The 23,855-nt window shown below is 40.3% G+C and overlaps 2 protein-coding genes across 4 annotated transcripts in view; one reads left to right on the top strand and one right to left on the bottom strand.

Annotated features, from left to right (window-relative positions):
- SLC18A2 (solute carrier family 18 member A2) overlaps nucleotides 1–16,131 on the top strand; it is a 33,016-nt gene extending 16,885 nt beyond the window's left edge. For 2 of the 3 annotated variants that reach the window (XM_056351433.1, XM_056351432.1), the window contains exons 10-16: nucleotides 3,965–4,060; nucleotides 7,465–7,543; nucleotides 7,790–7,841; nucleotides 8,253–8,316; nucleotides 9,370–9,489; nucleotides 10,053–10,186; nucleotides 12,795–16,131. In XM_056351433.1, the coding sequence (XP_056207408.1) occupies nucleotides 3,965–4,060; nucleotides 7,465–7,543; nucleotides 7,790–7,841; nucleotides 8,253–8,316; nucleotides 9,370–9,489; nucleotides 10,053–10,186; nucleotides 12,795–12,902 (653 nt within the window). In that variant the 3' untranslated portion in view covers nucleotides 12,903–16,131. The remainder of the gene's footprint in view (nucleotides 1–3,964; nucleotides 4,061–7,464; nucleotides 7,544–7,789; nucleotides 7,842–8,252; nucleotides 8,317–9,369; nucleotides 9,490–10,052; nucleotides 10,187–12,794) is intronic. The other variant, XM_056351434.1, reaches the window with a different exon arrangement.
- A 123-nt stretch (nucleotides 16,132–16,254) lies between these two features.
- PDZD8 (PDZ domain containing 8) overlaps nucleotides 16,255–23,855 on the bottom strand; it is a 59,426-nt gene continuing 51,825 nt past the window's right edge. Inside the window, exons 4-5 of the mRNA XM_056351431.1 lie at nucleotides 23,287–23,449; nucleotides 16,255–20,899 (exon numbers count right to left, since the gene is read on the bottom strand). Coding sequence (XP_056207406.1) covers nucleotides 18,702–20,899; nucleotides 23,287–23,449 — 2,361 coding nt within the window. The 3' untranslated portion in view covers nucleotides 16,255–18,701. The remainder of the gene's footprint in view (nucleotides 20,900–23,286; nucleotides 23,450–23,855) is intronic.

Genomic DNA, 23,855 nt, shown 5'->3' with positions numbered 1-23,855 from the left:
CTCCTCTGTAGCTGGTTCAGCTGATGTTTTGGGGCTCTGTAAATCAGGACTGTGCAGGGTTAGAGCCCCAAAGTGGCGAAGAAAACTCAAGGACTGGTAGGCTGGCATTGGGGCAGTGTGCGTTGGAGAGACCTTCCCTTTATTGCCCTGGCTCTCTTTGCCTCTTGCTTCCCTGCACGTGCTCGCAGGCACTGCCAGTGCCTCCTGTTTCCCCTTTCCACCTGCGATCCAGTGCAGCTGGACGCAGCAGGAGGCAGGGAAAGGAAGGATATACAGAGGGGTAGAGACATAAAGACCCTCTCTGTTCTGATCCCTCCTGCTCGCCAGCTGCTCTGGATGACCTGTCCTGCTCCCAGCAGGAATCAGCACCCAGGGTAGGAGAAAGTCCCCCCGGCGGGCTGCCGGCAGGGTTAGGTACAGCACCCAGGGGCTCTGCCCCCCGGGATGGAGAAGCCCAGAGCTTTGACAGTACAGTTTGATGATGTTCTCTAACCTCAGCCTCTTCTCCTCCTGCTTTATTTCCCTTGCAGACCAAATCTGGTTTTGTTAGAGCTCAGCACCAAATACCAGCTATAAATTCAGCCAACCTTTTCTCTGGCCTCAGTTTATCCACACCTCAGTCCAAATGCAGCTTTCTTGATGCACCAGGAATACACTGCTTAAATGTTAATTGCTTCAGTTCTGAAGCTGTTGCTTTTTTGCAGTAAAAAGGGTCTGAAAGTTTCATTTGCTTACCCTTACCCCAAGGAGTTCAGTATTTTCCTTGGTTTATTTTCTAAGCTGGGAACTTCTGATCCTGATGCTAACAGGGAAGGGTGGCTAATCGGTTGGTTGGGACGGCGGAGCTGATCTCCCCATGATCTGACACCTTGGGGCTATCAGCCAAGGCACCATGCCACACTGAGGATAATATGTCTTCTCCTTTACCAAGATGCTGTGGATGTAGATGGCGCACACTGTGCATGACATTCAGATACAACAATTAGAGAGGAGAAGGGTAAAAGTCCCACCAGGTTTGCACTGCTCAGGGAGATTAGAGGTTTTGAATGGCTTTTAAGGCAGCTGACTCGTTAAAAAATTGACTGCCTCTCTAGTGGGCTGACTTGGTAACCACCAGTGAAAAGCAGGGACATGCTGCAAATGGGCTAGCAGTTTTGGTGTTTCTTGCACTCTTGATTTAGGTAAACTAATTTCATGCTACAAATTCAGATTCAATCTCCTGAGTGTGCATCATACACTTGAGACATAATTGTCTGTATTCTCAAAGTACAAGCACTTTCTGACCAATTTGGCTTATCTATAGCACAGTATTCCTCTTCAACACAAGGTGTCTTGAACTCTAAGTGTGGAGTTCTTCTCTTTTCTTTGTGAAAGCATAACTTTCTCCCTTGATAAAGCCATGTTGCCTGTGAGTTAATAACATTGACTGTTGCTACAGACAGGAGGCCAGTGCTGTCATTCACTCACTGTCTGTCGCAGTCCCTGTGGCCAGCCCTACTGCCTGGCCAGTGCCAGCAGCAGCTATTGCAGTGTGGGCTGTGGTCATTTCTGCTGAACATGCACTCACCAGTCCAGGTGGGGAGGTCACAAAGTTGTGGGCATCAGAGGGATGGGACCAGATGAAGCTGCTCACATGAAAACCCCTGTAGGAGAAAGGAAACGTGAGCAAATACAGATTCTGCCTCCTGTGTGGATTGTGTCAGAGGTGATGCTTCAAAGTCAGTGCCATCAGTGCTCAGTGACCCAGGCAAAAGAAACATTACTGGCATGTTCTGTCAGTGCTAGTAGGAGCTCAGTGAATGATGTCAACAGCATTCTTGCAGCCAGACCTCACTGACAGGGATTAAAGAAACAGGTGCTACTGGCTGACAAAATTGCATGGACAGACACATGAGTTTAAATTACCAAATCCAAAAACCAAAGCTGAGACAGGTATCATCATGACCACATGGGTTCTTGAGAAGGTGTGTGACAGCTTTTCACTGGGTACTCGCTTTTTCACAGAAAAGTACCAGTGATGTCTACAGCACTCAGCCAAAAGCTGAGTGGGATTCTTAGCTGCAGAGATGGAATCCAGCTGGAAGGTTGCAATTTCACACCTTCTGGCCAGTGCAGGATGTTTAATTTAATTTAAAGAAGAAATGATGTAGAATTTATGCCCTTGAGACATGGCTTTTTAGGGAGAGGTCAGCTCCATGCAAGACAGAGGAGGCAAAAAAGGTATCTTCTGGGGAAGCTTTGCTAAGGCAGCAGAGTCTTTGTTGGATTTTGCCCTGAGCTCGCAGAGCACCAGCTCAGGCTCTCACTTTTCTTTTGGGGTACATCCTAAAGATCTGAAGTACCTTTGTCACCATACACTTTGGTAAGCTCTGGTGATGCTTCCTGACCCAATGAGAAGATGCCTCACACATGTGCATGCACACCTGTTTCTCATTTCTTTGTGAAGTTTGTTAAAAGTAGAGTGAGATCTTTGCTATTTAAGCCATCTCTGTTAGAGTGGCCCTCCTTCCTCTGGCTGTGCTTTGTGTGGTCTGAAACGTTTTTCCAGCACCAAGGAAGTTGCTTGAGCGTGGCTGATTTTGGCTTAGAAGAGGGCAGCCCTGAGGTGTTTAACTGTGGCTCCTTGCAGATGCTACGCTAGTGGGAGCTTGCACCGGAGTGGAAAGGTTAGCTTTGCATCTAACCTTTTGTCCTCAGGGTAAAGCACTGCTGAACTGTGGCTCCTTGCCCCGAGAAGGGAGTGAGCCAGCTAGCCTGCAAGTTCATTTGAGGAATGTTGGATACACAGCCTGATATATTCTGACAGGTTTGAGCAAAGAATGACATCAGTGCTCATTTTGTTTTGAACTGTATGATGAGGACCTTGTTCCAGGAGAAATGTTTCTCTGGCCTCAGACAAATTAAGCTTTTTTTTTTTAATTAAAAAAAAAAGTAAAATTTGAATGGTAAACAACTGTAAGAGTCTAGAATATTCTCCTGAATTTCAGGGACTGTAAATATTAGGAAGAAAAGTGGGAACATGTGTTTGAGGTTATCACTTGTAGGAATGACTTCCAAACTCCCTTGAAAGCCATTCTGTAATGGATTAGCACAGAGGACGTGTCCTGTTGCCCTGTGTTAGGCTTTGACTGCCTTGGGGTCTTTTGAGTAAGTGGGAAAGGCATTTTGAATTCAAAGAAATACCATGGGGTTTAATAACCCCTGTGCTAAAGTTCAAGTGCACTACTGAGGCTAGATGAACTTGACACAAACCCACCAGAGCCTGGATCTGCAGGCAGTGGTGCAGGGCAGAGCAGAGCCGGTGGGCAAGACTGAATCAGCACTTCCACCGCTTGTTATCCTTTGCATCTGGGTGACTGAAGGTCCAGAAATTCAAAAGAGATTTGGAAGCATTTGAAATTCATAGGGCTGGGCAAGCTCAGCCAGACTCATGCTTTGCTGCACAGGCTTACTGGCTGCTAGCTATAGGATCTTGACACACAATCCCCTTTTGTAGGGGTCGGACATCTCTGTGGCTGTCTCTTGGTATTTTTAGGCTCAAGACCTCCACATCCCATCATAGTTGTCCTCAGATGATGGAGGCATAGGGTCAGAACAGGGCTCCAGTTTTGCCCCGGGAGACTAGATGAAGACCAAAAGACTGTAGTTTTAGCTAATCATTTGTACAACAGTCAGACCTCATGAACTTTCTAAATGTCATCAAGCTCACTGCAAACTTTCACATTATGAAAATAGCTTAACCTTTATTGTAGAATTTCTAGGAGATAGAAACATATAGAAAGTTAGTCTTCACTGATTTTTACATTCTGTTCTACTTAACATTAATCAACATCTGATGCATGGCAAATAGGACTGTAAAAAGCACAATGTTTTATGTAAAAGCATCCATTCTTTGCATGGCTTTTTATTCACAGTCAAAAGAAATAATTGCTACTATTTTTTTCCCTCCCCCTCTTTCTCTAAGGATCAATCTGCTTTGCAAACATGGCTATTGCTATGCTTGAACCAGCTTTACCCATCTGGATGATGGAGACCATGTGTTCAAAAAAATGGCAGCTTGGTAAAGTACAGTATATTATTTACATCTCTATATTTTGTCTAATGACTGTCTCAGTTCTGGTCCTGCTAATGATGCTTTCCTTATATGCTTCAGGGTAATTTTTTTTTTTTTCTGTCTTTAAATTGTCGGAATTATACCTGCACAATTCCAAACATTGATCTGTAAGAAAAATAAGCAGTGGATTGATGTTATTGCAATAGAGGCTCCAGTAAGGGGCAACACTCCCACTGCAAGGAGAAACAGATGCAGGCAGCCAGGGCACTGTGCTTGTCCCAGCTCCTTGGGGTGGCCCAGCAGCACCTCTGCCAGCGAGTGTTGGCTGGGCCAGCTGCAAGATGCCCATTGAGCTGCAGAGCCAGGCCAGCAGAGAAAAACAGTTTGTTTGGGTTTTTTTTTTTCAGAGGGAATCCATCCTCGGTTACTAGTTTGAATTGCTGGGAGCAGGCAGCCCCAGAAATGTGCAGCCTGTGCGCTGTGTTTGGCGCAGAGCATGCTCATGCCAACACATACACCTGCAGGGGCTGCTCCTGGTAACATGTGGAAGAAGGATGGACTTGACTTAAAATGTGGTCACCAAGGACATGAGCACTTGTCCTTGAATTTGATAGATCTGGCACCCTTTTAGTGGTGGCTTAGTCATCCCATTCAACAGAAAGCAATGGGAGAGCCCCATCTTGGACCACAGTATAATATGCACCAGGGACACAGTCTCAGAAAACCAGTGTCCACAGGCAAACTGGAACTGTGTCCCATGGATCAGGTTAGATTAGAGAGTAAAAGTGGGGCAGTTACTTTCTCTTTGAGGTGAGCAGGAGGGAAAAAGAAAAGAAAATGGACTAATTTGCAGCGAGTGCCAAACTGCGCGTAGGAGGCTGATGCAAATCCTCTCGGGTGGGGGATGTCTGCCCTCCATGTGCCACGACGGATCGTGCTGGTCCTCCGCATCAGCCTGGCCTTTGTGTTAGCTTGTAGGAAAGAGTTACCATTACAAATGCAACATGTATCTATTTGATAAAGTTAATTAAGTATTCTGTGCTGGGACATTTCACAAGGGTATTTTTTTAATATCAATATTGGGTATTTGAAAGGAAAAGAAAAATTCTTTATGAAAATTATGTTCAGCTAGCATCTGACTACTCTATGTTAATGTAAGCATCCCTACACCATACAGAAAGCACAAACCTTAGTTCTAATCATTGCAACTCAGATCTAGGGTGGCCACAGGGAGCAGTCCTTCATGTGCTGCTGTACTGTTGAACACTGCTAGCCTGTGATATAGCAAAGTTATCACACAAACTTAGACATTTTGAACCTCATGAAGAAAAAGAAAGATTGCTTATCTGCCTCCCTCGCTAGTTTCATATTATTGGTGCAACACAAATGAGATTTACAAATCTCTTAGTTGAATAGAGGTTCCTAGAAGGAAAATATCCATTTTAAATTAAGACTAATTTTACCCCTTAATGATATAAGTAATTGACTCCATTACGCTTTGTCTGATTTGACAGCATTAATTAAAGTTTTTAAGCCTCTTAAATTATATCTTGAGCTGCAGGGTTTTAAGCAAATTATTATCTTACGCAATTTGGAGATCCAGCTGTTTGAAGCATTATCTGAAGAAGGTATAAAGAACCTTGATTTGATCAATTAATGTTACTGTGCATAAAAAGCTTATTTAGAAAATTACAGTTCTGCTTCAGTATACCACAGCTTACACACCAACCTGCAAGTCTTATTTAACAAGCCTTTGCAGTATTATTATTTTATTTTTTTTTACATCTGTCAAGGTCTGCTACACATGACCGTTTGGTGCAAGCAGATAGCTCCAGGTGGTACTGAAGCAGCTGCGGTTACGCAGGTGAAAACGTTTCCCCAGCTTCACCATTGTAACCTGCAAGGATTTTAATCACAGGATATTGCTGTGCTAAAAATTACCTCTTGATTTTTTTTTTTTTTTCTTATGAATATCAGAGAGATAGGAAGGAAGATGGATAGGCAGGAAATGAGAAAATCTATGTTGTCTTGGTGAAGGATGAGAAGCGTATACACTTAAAGGAAATGGTATGATTCTGTACCATAATGTCACAGCTGCTTTCTAAATCCAAATTACCTGGCGTAACAGTGACCAAACGTGGTGGCATGCGCTCATTTGTCAGGCTTTCCCAGTTTTGTCAGGTTTCCCAGTTTTATTTTTCTTAAGATGATGCAAAATCTAACAGGAACAGAAAAAAAGTGTAATTTCTTCCAGGATACATGAACCATCCAACACCGTTGCACAAGGATCCAGCTTTAGGCACAGCCACCCTGTTCCTTTGCCTCTCGGATATTTTTTCATACAATGCCTTCCCCTCAAGGGCAGCCCCTGCTCCCACAGCATCCTGCCTGGTGCTCTCCAGGCAGCCGAGGCAATGGCACGCCGCACTCGGCGTTAGTGTTTCTTCCTTTGACATCTCCCCTCCGGCTGGGTCCTGCCCTGCGACTTACGTGTAGGGAGAGGATGAATCCTCAAGTACAGGCTGTAACTGGCTTTTAAATCAGAGGTATTTCTGGCCAGCATGCAGGCAGCACCTGCTTCAGGTACAGCTGCTGCTGTGGAAACCTCGAGACTAGAAACAATTGCTGGTCCCAACAGTATGTTTTTCCTAGTGGATGTGTGGGAGATGGAAGGGTCTGGGTACCCTCCCATCAGGGTCAGAAGGAATTTGCTTGGGTGCCCTCATCTGCAAGTTGCTACAGATAGATTTTTAATTTAAAACAATAACTGGTTTTCTTTAATTAACTTTTACTGTAAATATATTGGCTAAATAATTTCCAAACCATGTATTTAAGGGTTTTTCCCCTTTGCATTATTGATACATGCTTAACTTCAGTGGCTGCTTGACCAAGGACCATATCCCGGCATTGCAAACTTGCCTGTACCCTGAGGCCTCACGGCATTCACAGGCTTGGAAGGGGCCTGTGACTTGCAAAGCCACCGCAGCAGTGCTGTTCCCCCCTCCAGGGAGGGCTTCACCCACCCCTGACCGCTCCAGGCTTGCTGCACGTGTGGAGCATATGCTCCATAAGCCATGCAAGAGCTGCTTTCCTTGACCTATCCCAAAGCTTATTATAGTTAGATATAAACTTTTTGCTCTTTGTTGTTCCATCCCCTCTCCCATACCAGTTCTTTTAGCTGATGCTGAAAAAGTCTTTCCAAAGGCGTCACATCACTCCCGCGTGTCATAGATGGTGCCCTTAGATTTCATGAGAAGGCTGCAACAAACCGGATATTTGATTCTCGGGGCTAGGCACAAAGGCTCTGTGAGATGCATTCAGAACAAAATTGCAGTGTCTGGAATTTATTAGTTTCTTTGAACACTTCACTAAAATCTGTGCTGATAACAGATCTCATTCATATTTTTCAGGCGTTGCTTTTCTTCCAGCCAGTATCTCTTATCTCATTGGGACTAATCTTTTTGGGATACTTGCGCACAAAGTAGGAAGGTATGCTAGATTTAAAAATACTAATAATCTTCCAGCTTGTTCCTGTACCATTTCTAGTGTTTCCCAGGGTAGTTTATTGATAGCAGAAATTATTAAAGTTTTCTCTACAGTAACAAAATCGTTTTTTTGAACATGTTGCGACTTTGGTTGTGTAACTCGGCACTTTAGACGTAACTTTGAAACGTTCAGGATCAGCTCTACCCTCTCCGTATCACTGATTTCTGAATGATGTTTCTTCTTTGATAGGTGGCTTTGTGCTTTGCTTGGGATGCTAATCGTGGGAATAAGTATTTTATGCGTAAGTAGAAGATCATGTATCTTTCAAACCATGTAAATGTTCATCTGTTCATCTTCAAATACGTGCTTTCCCCGTGAGATTTTGCTGAAGTTTCTGCTTTATGATACATTATTAAACAATGTATAGTTAATAGGTTCCAGATCAGAGTTTTGAGTGCTTTCAAATTTCAGTGCTTCAGTTATTTTAAGGAAGAATGGCTCTGAAAGGAGGGTGATCAACATTTTATTCTAAGTGTGTTAGTGGTTTAATGGCACAGGTGTCTGAAACAGTAGCCCAGTGCAAGGATCAGACTCCGTAACATCTGTACAAATTGTGCTGTAACTACTTGGAGAATTTATCTTGCAAAAAGAAAACTAACTTCATTAGCATGTGCAGTGTGACATAATTAACTGCCTGAAATTTCCTTTGCAGGTACCGTTTGCTAAAAACATTTATGGGCTCATAGCACCAAATTTTGGAGTTGGATTTGCCATTGGTAAGACTTCTTACAGTCTGTTGTTTGTGTAAAAATTATTTTATATGAAGTTACGTGGAAAATCAGTTGCGTTACCATTCTGGTCTGACAGTAGTGAAGCCTAAGCTGTGGCCCAAACTGGTAGGTAGAGCAAGAAGGATTAGAGAACGGTGCTCTGGCAGATTGAACCAGGCTGCTGTTAGACAAGCTGGATTCTGAAGTCTGTCCAGAATTGCTCCATCGACCTAAACAGATCTTTCAAATTGTCTAGGAATGCATATGTTGTTTTCACAAATAAAGCCACACATGGCCAAAGCCCCAGTGTTCCCCATCGTGGAAAAAAATTATATAGCCATTTTCATAAAAAGAAGAAAAAACAGTCTTAAATTTTTGTTCATCAGATAGGAATCCCCAAGCCCATGTGCAAGTAGTCTTCTTCAAGTAGAACTTTGCTCATGCTGGACTACGCAGCCAGCCTGGAGTGGGAACCATGGCTTGGTGCCTAGCACTTGGCTGGTCAGCCGATGCTCTGGGGCATCTTCACGCATGAAGGATGTGTAGTTCGGACAGAAGTACAGGCACAACTACAGATCCACAGTATCTCAGCAGTTTTTTCATCTGCCTTGTGCGTGTTTCTTGCTAGTGATGACAGTGTGGCTCAAAAGGCATGTTAAAATCACCATAATAATTTTGATTGACTGGAAGCTAATGCAATCTTTTAGGCCTGCAGTACTTCCCATAAGGGAAAGCTGCTTGGCTGGTAACGGGAGGTGGGAGCCTTTGCATGCACAGTTGCAGGCAAGTGGTTGGTACCGCCTAAGCTTGTATATCTCTTGTCCTCTGACAAGTGTCACCTACACATCTACACATGCCCATACATGACCTCAGACACAGTAAAGTCCATACAAAGCATGAATAATACAGTCTATTTTTATGCAAATCTTTTGCTTATTGAAGAACAAGTATCCTTTTAGTTGCTTTTGCATCTCTTCTTAGCACGTAGTTGGCAAAGACATTAAAATAATTTAAAAAGGCAGTATTTTCCTGAAATATGTTTCCCTCCCTCACAACCAGGAATGGTGGACTCATCCATGATGCCAATTATGGGCTACCTCGTAGATCTGCGTCACGTATCTGTCTATGGCAGTGTGTACGCAATAGCCGATGTTGCCTTTTGCATGGGCTTTGCCATAGGTAAGTCCAGCTTTTTCCTGCCTACAATGCACAGTTAAAAAAAGAGAATATGCTACAATGCCAGGTGTGAATCCCAGTGGCATTCGCAGGCTTTACGAGCAGGGGTTTCTTATTTTCTAATATTTCTAAGAAATAAAAGCAGAGGGAATTGTTTGGCATCTGTTCCCCTCCTCTGCTGTGATGCCATGCTCAGCTTCATCAGCTGTAAGAGGCCTGAAGGTGTCAGGCACTGAACGCAGATAGGATATCGGTAGGAAAGAGGAACATTTGAAACTGCTACTATAGCTATGCTCCTAATAGTCTGCGAGGGGAATAACTCCCCACTGACCCCCTGCCTCCCTGAGCACATGATACAGATGCCTCTAGGAGCATTTTTGATTTCTTCAATGAATGTGGAGTATGGAACCAGGAGAGGTTTATGTTATAATTACAAAGATGTCTTTATATTCCTCAAATCAGTTTGTAAAGTGGGATTTTTGTATATAAAATTACTGTTGTCTAAATTGAGTGCTGCAGATTTTGTGTCTGAATGATCTTCAGAAAAGGTTTTTTATTAATATAAGGTCCTTCTGCTGGTGGTGCCATTGCAAAGGCCATTGGATTTCCATGGCTCATGACGATTATAGGGATTGTGGATATCCTCTTTGCTCCCCTGTGCTTTTTCCTTCGAAGTCCACCTGCCAAAGAGGAGAAAATGGTAAGCATAATGTGGTTTCTTTCTTTTGGTTTCAGTTTTCTTTTTTTTTGTGTGGTGGTTTTTTTGTTGTTGTTGTTTTTGTTGTGGGTTTGTGTTTTTTTTTGTGGTGAATCAAATTATAACTTTTTTCTGCATCTTTGTCTCTAATGTCCCCAAAAGGGGACCAGCATAGTTTATTTCCCCCTCATGCATCATTTTTGGAATGAACTCCCCTTTCTTTTTATGTCCAAGATGTATAAAGAAAAGCTTTTTATTACTCACATGTTACAAAGTCACAAATTTTATTATCACAAAACAGGGTCAGCAGGCATGCATCTGCAACAGCATATGCTGTGGTGCAGGCAGTATGAAAGCTACTTTTGTCTTCCTTGAAGTGTCAGAATTGGCACCCAATTTTGATTTATTCCTTTGTGTGCCTCAACCTGTTTTTTTCCCACAGTCCTCAACAGTGTATTTTTGCACCATATTTTTTCCTACTCCTTCTCCCTCCATACAGATCACTTGCCCTTGCAAACTAATGGCTTCTCTTACCCTATCTGTACCATGGGTCTTATCCTGAATTATTTTTTTTAATATAAATTTGCCAATGACTTAATTTTCTAGAGCAGTCAGTGTTCCCCAGCTGCTGTATGGTGTCTAAGAGTGGTGCTTGGCCAAATCAGCACCTTGCCCAGTCCCCTGCAGCCTGCAGTGGCTATCTAGGGATAAGTCTCAGGGCAGGCAGTAATACAGCTCTAAAATTACGGGCTAAGAGACCAGAGTATAAAATGACACTGTGATTAATAGCCTTTAACAGGCTTTTCCCCTGTTGATGTTCACATTTGCTGAGTAAATGTAAATATCTACTTTCCACAAGACCTGAAGTGAGGAGTTCCCCTACTTAATCCATCAGTTCTACGCCAAGACACCCATGAATGTGCCTGCAGGAATGTTTCTCTCCTTCACTCCTATTGCTCACTGTTTGCTTAGCCTGTCACTCAGAAAAAGATAGATTCCTGCTTTGGTCCTTTCCTTTGTTACCCTGCCTACACCATTCTCCTCCCTTCCTTTCCCATTTCTGTAGCTCATTCTACCCTTTCATATAATGTCATTTATCTGCTCCCCTATGCTGCTGTTGCAGTTGCTGTTCCTACAGATTTATACTGGATCAGGGTCAAAAGCCCTCTTACTGCAGGAGGGGGTCCATTGCCTTGCTCACTAGGCGTCTTCAGCTCCGCAAAAAGACAGGAAGCTCCCAAAGGAATCACAAGGCAGTGCAGTCAGTATACTGAACAATCCCTGTTGTGATTCCAGGGCTGGGAAAATCCTGGAAAACATGTACCAGTCTTTGCTGCAACATCTGTCACCATCTCTGGGTCGAGTCCTCCATCCTTTTTCTTGCTGAACAAGGTTGACCTGGGGCCAAAATGTAGTTGCTAGCTTTTTACTCAGGTGAAAAGAAAATGTAATTTTGCATGGCCACGGTCATGCTATGCAGCATCACATCTCTGCAAGGTAAGGAGAGAATGAGCTGTGTGTGCTGCTCATGCTTTGTACTGGCATGAGCAGAACAGAAGGCAGAGAAATGAATCTTGATGAAAGAGCAGCATACGTGGGGCCAGAGACCTTTCATTTTGCACATATTTGGACTGCAGAATCCTGGAGATTTCAGTTAATACCTTGTCATGACCTTTGCAGACTGCATTGATGTTTTGGGTTTGTTTTTTTTTTTTTTTTTTCAGTGGCCAAGGAATAGAAAGACCAAAGGAAAAAAAAAAGCTGCTAGTGCTATGAAGTTTATCATGTGCTTCCCTGGTCACTGCCAGGGTTTCACTTGTAGCATGGTAATCACTGAAGGAACAGGATCTCTCCCCTCAGCTTAAGCATTTCCACTGCCTGCCCCCCACACCATGCCTGTAAATGCAAAGGGACATCTGTTCCCAAAGTAGCTTGTGGCAATGACAGATGTGCTGCCACCTCTGGGGCTGGAGAGAGGCAAAGGAGAGCTCCTGCTTTGTGGTCTTGGTGTGATTAATCAAAAAACCAAACTCAATCACCTTCAGCATGAAATGTGCTACACAACTGCTTCAAGGACAGAGACTGATTGATTGTCCTAGGAAAAATTCATCCCAAAGAATGTAGTATTGTAGCTGGCCCTTACATATGATAGCCACTCAGCTTGCCATGGCTGTCAGGTCACAATATTATGGCCACCACTCCCGGCAGAGCCTGGTGATGCTGCTCTGGAGCTCCACAGAAAGGGGTGGGAAAAGAAAAGCCAGTAAGGAAGACTCGGCTGGAGGCAGTAAGGCTTCTCTGGCTCAGCCATCCAGATTTTAATGGATGGAGATTAAATATAGGAGAGGCAAAAAAGTGGAGAGCAGGCAGAAGCATTTCAGTTTAATACATGTGCTGAAATACCGGTTCCAGTACCAGAAATGTGCTGGTGATGCCTTCAGGGCCAAGCTCCCACCTCACACAGAGCTGTGGACTTGACTGGCTCTGAAATCACTCCGGGTTCTGCTTTCAGGGAGGGGAGGCGAATCCCGGACCGATGGACGCAGCAGCATGGCTGTGAGGCAGAGGCAGCTAAGCAGGAACACTTAACAGCTGTACTGTTTTCTTTTAGGCAATACTCATGGATCACAACTGTCCTGTGAAAACAAAAATGTATACCCAGAACAACACCCAGTCCTACCCCATAGGCGATGAAGAAGAATACGAAAGCGATGAGTAACATGAAAAAGCCATATAACATATTTTGGTGTACAAAATGCAGTGTTTCATGTGAAACATCTCATCCTCATAGTTGTACTGTACATCTAATAGTGAAATGGTCAAAAAAACCAAAGCTATATTATTAATCGCCCATGGTTATAAAGCAGACTGCTAACCGCCTTATGGGGGGGTGGGGAAGCTTTTATAGAGGGTTTGTATAGCGTTAATCTTTATTTTGTGTATTTAATTTTATTGAATATTACACTATATTTTTTATTAAATGTGTAGTATAAATCTGTATAAATGTCAGTTTTAACTATTTGGTTTTTAAAGCCAACTCATTGACATACAATGTTTCTTACTTTGGAGTCATAAGTTACTGCCACGAACTCGGATCTTTCTTATTTAATTGGAAGGGGGTAAAAAAGTAGCAAAGCTCAAAGAAAACCTATCTAATTTGCATCCTTTTAAATTGCACCCTTGTAAGTACACTGAGAGGAGCCAACGGCTGGAATTTAGTGTGGACGTCACTATCACTTTTTTGATCAACTTTAGGTCATAATAATATACATAATAAATAAAAGGCACAACTTCATTGCCAATTTAGAAAAAACGAGTTCTCCCTGAAACACTCATGGAATATTGTGGAAAACAGTATTTTAAACAGATGAGTGCGTTGCTGTTAGTCAGCAGTATTTAATGAAGTTTTGTTAACCAGTTGTGCAATATGAAGCCCCGAAAACACACTACACCAGGTAAACAAGTAGATACAAATGTGCACTGTTCCCTTCCCTTAAAGGGAATATGAACAGCATAAAGGTACTTTTTATATTTCTATATTTTGAATCTTTTGCGTTTTAACATATCCCAACTTTATTTTAGATGCCTCTTCAGTGACTGGTTAAGAAAAGCTGCAGTATCATAGTATTTAACTTTAGCATGTACCAAAAGTAAGCTAGCAACTTCAGCAGTTCCAACAAAAATCTATTCTGTATTTGCATACACACCTTCAACTTTGCTAAAAATAATGAAAAAAATGACCAGTTTATTGCCAATAGCTCTTACCATTTGGGAATACAGTATAATGCAGGTAAAGCACTGTATTAGGCAGCCCCTTTCTGCAGTGAGAAAAATCAGACTTTGAGAGAACATTTTAAACCAATCCCCATGTCCTCATTAGCAGTGGTGTATCTTTTCATCCATAAAATTAAAATCTTTATGTGCCTTCTTTCATGTACGTGCAGATGTTTTATGTACGACAGCATAGATACTATGTTTACATATAGTTTTGTAAAGCATATATACTATGGTCAGAAAATATGAAAAATATAGTGGACCAGACTTCAAGTATTGCTTTGTCAATAATTATGCGTTCAGACTGCATTAAAATAAAGTTATCTGAAAGAAGTTCATGATCTATTGTAATAAAGTAAAAATAATAAAGAAAGAAAGAATCCCCCTCTTCATTTGCCTTATGCATTCTGTTTTACTGTATCCTGGGGGGAAAAAAAAAAACCAACAAATATTTTAGGTCTTGGGAAAAACACTTCTCATTTCCAGTCCATTTGTAACTCAGGACAAACGTTTTCACTCCAGGTCATAAATACATGCAACTTGTTTAAGTAACTGCAATAGCTTCCACAGATCAGTCCTGGGCTGCTGCTCAGATTTAGCTTTTGGGAAACAGCTACGGCCAAAATGTGCAGTACCAGCACCACCCCTGTATGTTCCTTAAATAAGGGTGAAGATTCTGAGAAAACATCACAAGCAAGAGGCTTAAATGGTGTGAAAGGCCAAGCAAGACATCCTATGGTTGATTTGAAAACTCCACGTAAAGATTTTTTGTGATGGTGTATTTTCAGTCGCATTCCTTTGAGTACGTAACAGATGGACATCCTTCCTTCAAAGCAGAGAGGTGTTTGGAGACAGACATTAGACAGCATAAACCAAGGTTCTGTCATATGTTGAGTACTTCTCTGCCACTGAATAAGTAACGCTTGTGCAGACTGATGAGTATTTACATTAGGTTCAGATTTTAACACTGTAGATCATTTAGATACTCAAAACTTTGCTCCAAGAGAAGTTATTTTACTTAGCTTCATTGACCTGTTTTGGTCAACACCAAAAATTGTTAATTCAATTAAATTTGAAATTAACATACCAATGTTAGAATTCTAAATTATCATATATGTTCATTTATTTGCCAGATTAACAAAACGTATTGCTTAAATTCACAAGTATGAAAGAAATGCAAAGGTAGCAACCTATATATATACTTTAAAGAAAGCACAGAATGGCTTGCTTTATACTTCATGGCTTGGTTTTACACTTTTGAGAACATCAAAATTAAGGAAAAGTTCACATTAATCTGCAACACAATCGAGTATGAGGGGGAGAGATTAATGGATCACATTCCTCTAATGCAGATAAAGGCAAGTTCCTACTGGGGCATCATGAACCAGCATCTTACCAGTTTGCTCAGCAGATCCACACAGCTCAGTCTGGTTTCCCACGCTCTTCCTCTGCTCCCAGTCCACCAGAAGAAGTTAGAGGAAGGCAGAGTTAAGAGCCACCCAGACATCCATGTTTCCCCCCTAGAAGAGATACTTAGCAGTTGTTCTAAATTTTGGACTTTTGGAGGAGTAAGTAACCAAACCCTTTTTGCTGAGACTCAGGAAGGAACTTTAGTCACAGAAAACATACAAAAACCCCATTCTGTCCTGGAATAGTTTGGGTTCTTTCATATTTTGTATATTTTGATCTGTGTCAATTTAAGTGTGATAAAGTCACTTGGTTAATTCGCTCCCACTACAGAGCCCTTCCCTGTAGTTGTAAACTTCCATACATGTTTCATTTCATATTTAAGGGGAAAAAAAAACAAGGACAGAGAGTTACACAGAAAAGCTGATTAGATAAAAATGAGCTAGTAAACAGTAAGCATTTGTTTAGTTGTTATCCATTAACATTTTCTGAAAGACAGGGCAAGTCAGAAGAATTTTTCTCAGACAATTTTTTCCCCTAATGTAACTCTGGTGGTAGTCACTATCACCAATGCTGCCACTGTAATTATTATTTGTGCAGTGCTTGGAGGTCTTAAACAACCATAAACATCCGTAACATTTTATAAGATTCTCTAGCTATACAAAGAATCAACTGGAAACACCACTTTTAAAAGAAATTTACTATTAAACTGTGAGTAAAACCACATGCATATGCAAATAGAAAGAATACATAAAAGCCCAATTAATCCAGCCATCAGTATTTTATTTAATGCAAAATGTGTTTTTCTCCCAGAGATCTTTCCTTTTAGTGGCTTCAGATGATAAACTGCAATACAAATGTTTAAAAAATATTAACACAATGCAAAGAAGTTGATAATTTAGCAAAACTATTTTATTAAAGCTTATTCTCATGATAAAATAATAGCCAACAAAATCATATTAGGCAGATCTTCTGCAAATGTGTGTAGCTGCCACCTATTCAGATATCATTAAGTCCAGATATTCTTGTTTTCTGTGGTATTCTTTATTTTCAGCTATTTACAGTCAAGCATGAAGCACAGATTACATCAGGAATGTACTATTACAATTTTCCCCTCGAGATTCACCGTTTATTATAATTAATGCCAGATAGGAATTTATGTTTTCCTTCTTATCACTAAAATACAACTGTTTTGCCCTTTTCCCATTCGGTATATTTAAAAATATTGCACTACGTTTAATTTCTCTCTTACAATCATCATTAGCAATACTATATGAGGAAAACTGTATCCAGCTTTTCTTACCCGCTATATTATGCAAGTCAATTTAAAACCATGGATGTGTTTTTGAAATCGGTATTTGCATTGTTCTCACAGCTCCTTCACGTGTACCAGGGTTTAAGTGAAGTACTTGGCTATGTTTGAAAATCTCTATAGTAGTCCCTAAGAGCAAACACTGATGGAGATTGAACGCAGATCACCACCAATGGTAAGCCACCAAGAAAATGGAGTGGGCAAGTCTTAATATACATCTCAAGCAAGTACAGGTTAAATAACTTTTAGTCAATAAGGGAAGCTAATTTTGTGCGATTATTTGCTGAAGCTTAATTTCAGAAGTGTGTCACATGCCTATCGTAGCATGGATAGTGTTTTCCATACATCAGCTAAGTAAGTATCAACTGCCCAGAACTCACAAAAAAGTGCAAGTAGTTGCAAGAGCGGAAGTAACCGTTTTGTTTAGAAGTTACAAGTATGCATTTCCATCTGTGAAAGCCACTGCTTCTTAATTTTGCCCATCACAAAAATAAACTGAGAAGCAAATCTAACGGAGAGGTCCATTACAGACTGCCTGAAAATTTAAAGGCGTTATTTTACCATCTTAGATTCAACTCCATTTCCAAAAGCGTATTTTTTTTTCTACTACCAGTGATGATGATACCAGTACCTAACACAGTACCTAAACCAAAGATGATATTTTATATGGCATTTCAATACACAGAAGATGAAACAAAGACATGTTTACAGGGAAATAAATAACAACAGCCTTAGCCACGCAATGCTAAGATCCACAGTTAACACATAGCACAAAACCAGATTGTTCTTTTCAAAAGCTGCTGGCTGAAATTCTTCCTCATCTCTACTGGACTCACTTATTTTGACTCAAATAAAACATGTTATATACACTCCAGGATATTTTTCTGACAAAGGTGATCCTTCTGCTCCGACTGTCTCTTCTGGCTGAGAAGCTGAATGTAACTTACCACTATATGATTACTGAGAACAGCTGAGAGAACACGTTTACTTATTTTGTAAAGTGTTTTGTACCTTAAGCTTTCTGAAATGATAGTCAGCAGCAAAATATTAATTCATTTTTTAAAAATTACTTAAACCATCATTACACGCTTTTTCATAGAATGCAATGAAACCTCCAACTCTTGTGAAGAACAATCTTCCTCTATCAGGTTATCAGATAATACAACAATACTTAAACATAGAATTTTGTTCTGGAAGGCAACCAGCCTCTTACCTCAAAGATATTCCCAATTAAATTATCACAAGATACTGGTATGTATTTTGATATCTAATATTACCCAATCAGGATACAATAGCCCAAAGTTCTAAGGAAGATTTTTTTTAGGATAGCATTACTATATTTTATGTTAATTACAGACTATGAAAAGTTCTTGTATTTAACAAAAACATGGAAAACAAATGATACGCAACGTTCACTTCAGTAAATATTAATAACAGACAAAACAAGAGACCTTTTGTTTGCTTTCATGATATGTTTGGCCAAAAAAAAAAAAAATGCAACTACTTAGAAGACATACAATAAAACTGTGATCAACATTTTAAAGCCTGGTCCCTCAGTGACTTCTGTGTCAGTCATCAGCTTAGGCATGCAACAAGCTTATAGTTTTTTCATCATACAATGGAAACTACACATTTTGAAAATCTTGCCAGTTTCCTGTTGAAAACACTAGCTCAAAAAAGAAACAACCCCAAACAATCCGGGGAGGGTAGGGGGGCAAGTAATCCATTGGACACCACACACATTAATGTGAAATGGTAAGGTTACATAATTAGAAAAAATAAAAATAAGTTATTAAAAATAAATTTCCAATATAAACCCCAAAATGTAGTTTTAACCAGCCTGTTTAACAAAATGATGGTGCTGTAGCTGGAGAAGAACCATTATTACCTGTACTCTTACACAGGCAAGTAACTGTGGAGAAGCAGGACACGTTATGCCAGTGTTCTAATTTAATTTTTGTGTGTTTTTAATTAAGTGCAAAGTATTCTTTTAGCCCATTCCTGCAAAGACTAAACATGTAAATATCAGTCTGCTGATAGAGGTGGATCAACTGGTTCTTCTGATATGATGTTGAATGTTGGAGCCTCCATCAGACTGACATCTTCATTATCCATTTCTTCTGCCGTACTGGGTTCCTCCGAATCTTTAGTCACCCTTTTGGCCTGCCGCTCTAATGACATGCTCTCCAAAGACTCTATGTCCTCAATGCCTGCCCTGTAGTGGATCATCAGCAGTGTAAGGGCCTGCAGTCTTTCACCCGACTTAGCCAGTGCAGCAGAAATCAAGGCTTTTTTCCTTGCATCGGTTGTCTCCTTTTCTTCTTTAACCAGTGAATTGTTATTTTCCAGCTCCTGGTCTATTTCGTTCTGCAGCTTATCCAACATAAATTCTAATTTCTGAAAACGCTCCTCTGTGGGTAAACTTCTGTAAAGATCACGTCCAATTTCTTTAACAGCAATGAAGACACTGTCATCTAGACCACCCTCTTTTCGGACCAGTTTTATCCCAGTACCTGCTGCACGTTTTGAAGGACTGCTGGGCCCACTGATTTCAGTATCACTGCTTTCATTATCCGAAGTGTTTGGTGTGTGCTTTGGCGAAGGTTCTACCACCTCTGTTCCTTGCTCAGAGAGGCGAGCTTTGGGGACTTGACGAAGGTTTAACAAACGGGTGCTTGTATTGATGATATGCCTGGTCAAACCTGTAGTTCTGTTACCAGATTTAGATTCTGAATCCACACGAGAGGATGCAGCTTGGGGAGCTTCCTGCCCTTCTGCTCTACAACCTCCCGCAGTTCGATCAAGTCGCTTTTCAGCTCCCACACAAAAGGGCGTCTCAGTTAGACATTTTTCTTGACATTTTTTATGGCAAACGTAAGCGCAGAGCATGCACTGCGAAGCCGCTTTAGTCCATACTTTCTTTTTGCAGTAATCACACCAAGTTGGATTCTGAAACTGAGTGTCTTGAAAATTATGCTTGTTCTCTGTAAAAACAACCTGTCCCAAGTAAGGATCCTCTTTCTGAAGTGCACGAGCTTCCTCTTCCAAGTGACATTCCTTTTCTTTCTCCAGGAGAAGATTTGAATCATCTATTTCACCTTCTTTTAAATATTTGAAGTGTAAAGTTACATCGCCATAACAAAATTTTTCATTGAATCCCTTATGGGTTGTCAAATTCCGCAATGCTGTTCTGGTGACTGCTGCTTTAGGTGCAGGAGCATCCAGTTTAAATGTTCTAATATATTCCATTGAGGATGTAGCTATACAATCTAAAGCAATTTCTTCAAGTTTTATGCTTACATATCCTAAGCAGATAAACCCACCTGCTTTAAAAGGGTCTCTGCACCACAGTGCAACATTAAGGTACTTATGGTATCCTTCTACTTCAAATAGACAGGAGGATGTTCTCGTCCTTGGCCATCGACCTTGCCGGACTTTGTAAGGAATTTCTGGCGATTCCCATGTTTGATGATCATCTCCACTATCTTTGTAACTACGTGTATTTTCTGAAAGTCCATCTTTTAATGTATCTTGTTTTGGTGCTGTTATTACTTTTGATACCGCTGGATCTTCTATTTGATCGTTATTCTTTATTACCTTCTCTGTACATTTTTCTCCATTATTTGTAGGTGGAGGCGGCCTCTCTGGTTTTTCAGAAGACACACCTCCGGTTTCTAACAGATTCTGAGTTTCACTAGTAGTTAAAACAGGCTTACTTTGTGGCCTAGGTGGCACAGGAGGCTTCGTACCAGATCCTTGTGATTGTTTACCCAATTGCTGCGATGCATCTGAACTCTCAATAGCTTTGGGTGTTGCCACTTTAGCTCCATCTTTTTGTTGTGTTTTTGATGTTGTCTGATAACTTCCTAAATGTAGCTTTCGATTCAGAATCGGAGATATAGTTCCAAGGGGTTTAGCAGCAAGTATTACTACTGAACGTTTGGGAGACTGAGTTGTTGGCAGATCTTCCTTTTGGTCAGGTGATTCGCAAGCTAAGTCCTCAAATTCTGAATCAAAATCTCTGTTATCAACATCAGCTGATAAACTAGCTTGGTCATCTTCTGGCTGTGTCAAGAAAGCAGTGTCTTCCAATTGTCCAAACCCATCCTGCAGTGCTGAACCATGCTGGTTGTACCCAACGGGCCTTTCATAGAAGACTAAAACTCTGTCCCCAGCCTGTCTAATAAGCTTCAGCACCTGGACAGTTGATGTGATTTTAACACCTAATAAAAAAAAAAAGGACAAAGTTGTTAAATTTTAATTATGATAACAACCTAAATGGTCAAAAATAGTCAACAAACATGTTTAGCTCTTTAATAGTGGCAATACTGTTGTTGCTCACTAGCAGAGGAAGTCAATTATGACAGAAAAGCTTAATTGAAATGTAACAGATGGACCCTTTCCATTTTATTCATACAAATATATCACTTCAGGAGCTGGAAAAGATACTAACATAAATACTCCAGTTTGCTGTTTGTTATTAATGCTGTAATCTTATAGAATAATGTTGATGTTACATGCTAACTTTTTTAACTTTGGTCTTACTGTAACTTTGGACTTAGTGGCAGGCATTTAACAAATTATTCAAAAGAGATACATCTCTTTAAACATAGTTTTAATTAAAACAGAAGCAAGCTAACAAACAAAATAGTTCCAATACGTTAATAAAATATAGGCATGACGCTACATTCTCAGTGTGGCTGAACAGTGAACTCAATCACCTTTCTCATCAGAACTTTCAGAGCCATTTGACAGTATTTCCAGCCTATGGTAAGATTCAACAAATTACGCGCAAGCTAAAATATCTTTAATGAGCACATAATCCAAATAAAGTCATGTAGGGTGTCAGGTAAAAATAATCTCTTGTTCTAGAGGAATCACCAATTGCCTGTTCAAAGCAAGTCAAAACCCTTTTAAATCACTGGTGCAATGCAATGGGGATTTTGGGCGGTACCTAATCACAATAACTCATTATAGTGGTTAAGCTCTGCTCTGTAAAACCTCTCAGGCAAAAACTTGAAAAAAAAACAAACAAAAAACCAAACACCCACCAATTAATACAACTGTGCTAGCAGGGAGTTTAAGCAGTTCATGTCGTAAATGTATAAAGTTCTATCTTCATAGTATTTTACCACAGTAATTCTGCTATAGCGTATTAATGACAGAAGAACCAAATATAACATTTATTTATCTCTTATTTATATGGTTAATGTTTGGAGAAGACATGTATGCTGTCACATGCAGGGATATCTGGGATACCATATATAGCTCAGAATTATGCAGCTCTCTGCATTTCTTTTTCTACCGACTACATGATGGAGAATATCCAAATTTCACAATATAACCCTAACATAATTTCTTCTACCATTTTCCCCCCCTAGCATGATTTCAGTTTACATTCTATTTTATCAGTGGTACCTATACTTATTTCTAAATTTTTATTAATATACAGTGATATTCCAACTCCTTTTTGGTCTTTATTAATCCCTGGACAGTACACAACCCCCAACAACTTTAAACTACACTACTTATGATTCCTACTTCATAATGTTTTTAGTCACACAACATCCACTGGAAAACATAGCGTTATTTCTTAATTATTAATAGGTTCCTATCTGCTTCTTCCACTAAGTTGACCAGCCACTTTTCTTGCTAATGGTTTACTTGTCCTTCAGTCCATTGCCACATTCTGTAGGTCCCCTCCAATTCTCAAGTTTATAGCAGTAAGATTTTCAGTATCAGTTTCTGATCATGGTTTAGATTATGATCTAGTTCTCTGTTGGCGACAGGGTCCATATAAACTAGAAGTATTCAAGCTATTACCTGGAGATGGTCTAGTTTAAAATTGTAGAATATAAACTGGTATCAATCCAATTCATAATGCCCAGGGATTTCAACAGAATCTTTATTATAAAAAAAACAACCAAACAACCAAAAAACCCACAACAAAAAAACCACAGTGCCCTCCTCCACAAAAGTCAAGGGTAACTGTTTCAACAGAGCACTTATCTGCCAGTTATATTTGAGAACTTTGGACAAATTGTAAGAACTGTAGAATTGATTTCTAAATAATACTTAAGGCTCCTACATGTCAGAGCTAACAAAAATTTATACTACAAGTATAAGAATACTATCAAATGCTCATCAGGTCTTCTTGGGTCATCTTGACATTTCAGACAACTACTCTAAGTCAAAAATATGTTTATGCTACTTGTTCCATACTCTGTTTAGTACTTTTAAGGTTCAAAGCTGAGTATGCAGGCGTAAGGTGTACAATTCTATGATTTTCTTTGTAAACTAAGCACATTTTATAACATCACTGGAAGAGACTAAGTAGAGAACCTCACAGGATCACTGTCAGTTAGAATATATTTATATTCAAATGTTTATTCAACTTCATTTTGAATTTACCTAGCAAAGAGTAAATAAACTGCAAGGAAATTAATCAAGTGCATTATATCGTTAAATGGCCATAAATACATGCGTTAATTTTTATGACTGCCAAGCATAACCGTACTTGTTGAGAAAGGCAGTCTAGTTGAACCATATGCAGACACGTCCTCCCACTTTGCAAGACAACACTTATTTTGAAAGCTGACATATTACTCACTGCCAATGGCTAGAAGTCTGTCTCCCCTCTGTAGATCAGCAGCTGCAGCAGGTGAGTTTGGAGTCACAGTTGCAATGACAACATGCCCTGCATCTTCTTCCTTGGACTGTACAAGGCGGAGCGTGAGCCCAACACTTTGCAGATTGCCTTTCACTAGTTCTGCCTGGAGAGAAAGACGTTAGGAGTATGTTGATTAAGCAGACTGCAAGGATTCATGGTTACTAATGGTTACTAATGGTCATTTAAATGAAATTATACAACTGATATTATTTTTTTAATTACATTAGGACATCCAGTGACTTCATTAAGCAGATATTCACGTCATAGATTAACTGCCTGCTAATCCAGTTTACACCTTTGGAGAAACATGGAACCAAATGTCACCAGTGCTGAAGAGCCAAATATGCCAAAACTAGAGAGCAGTGCAAGAAACTGTCAGCAAAATAATAAAAAAAGCCACAAGTGTGTATGTGTACACATCTATTCAATAGTTTATATATAATTAGTAACATACCGAGATAACCTACGCAAATACAAATCAGCAAGAAAGGCAACACATGGCTCATCTT

Source organism: Falco biarmicus, chromosome 9 (genome assembly GCF_023638135.1).
Source record: "Falco biarmicus isolate bFalBia1 chromosome 9, bFalBia1.pri, whole genome shotgun sequence".
Taxonomy (NCBI): Eukaryota; Metazoa; Chordata; class Aves; order Falconiformes; family Falconidae; genus Falco; species Falco biarmicus.
This window is presented reverse-complemented; position numbering and strand designations above follow the sequence as displayed.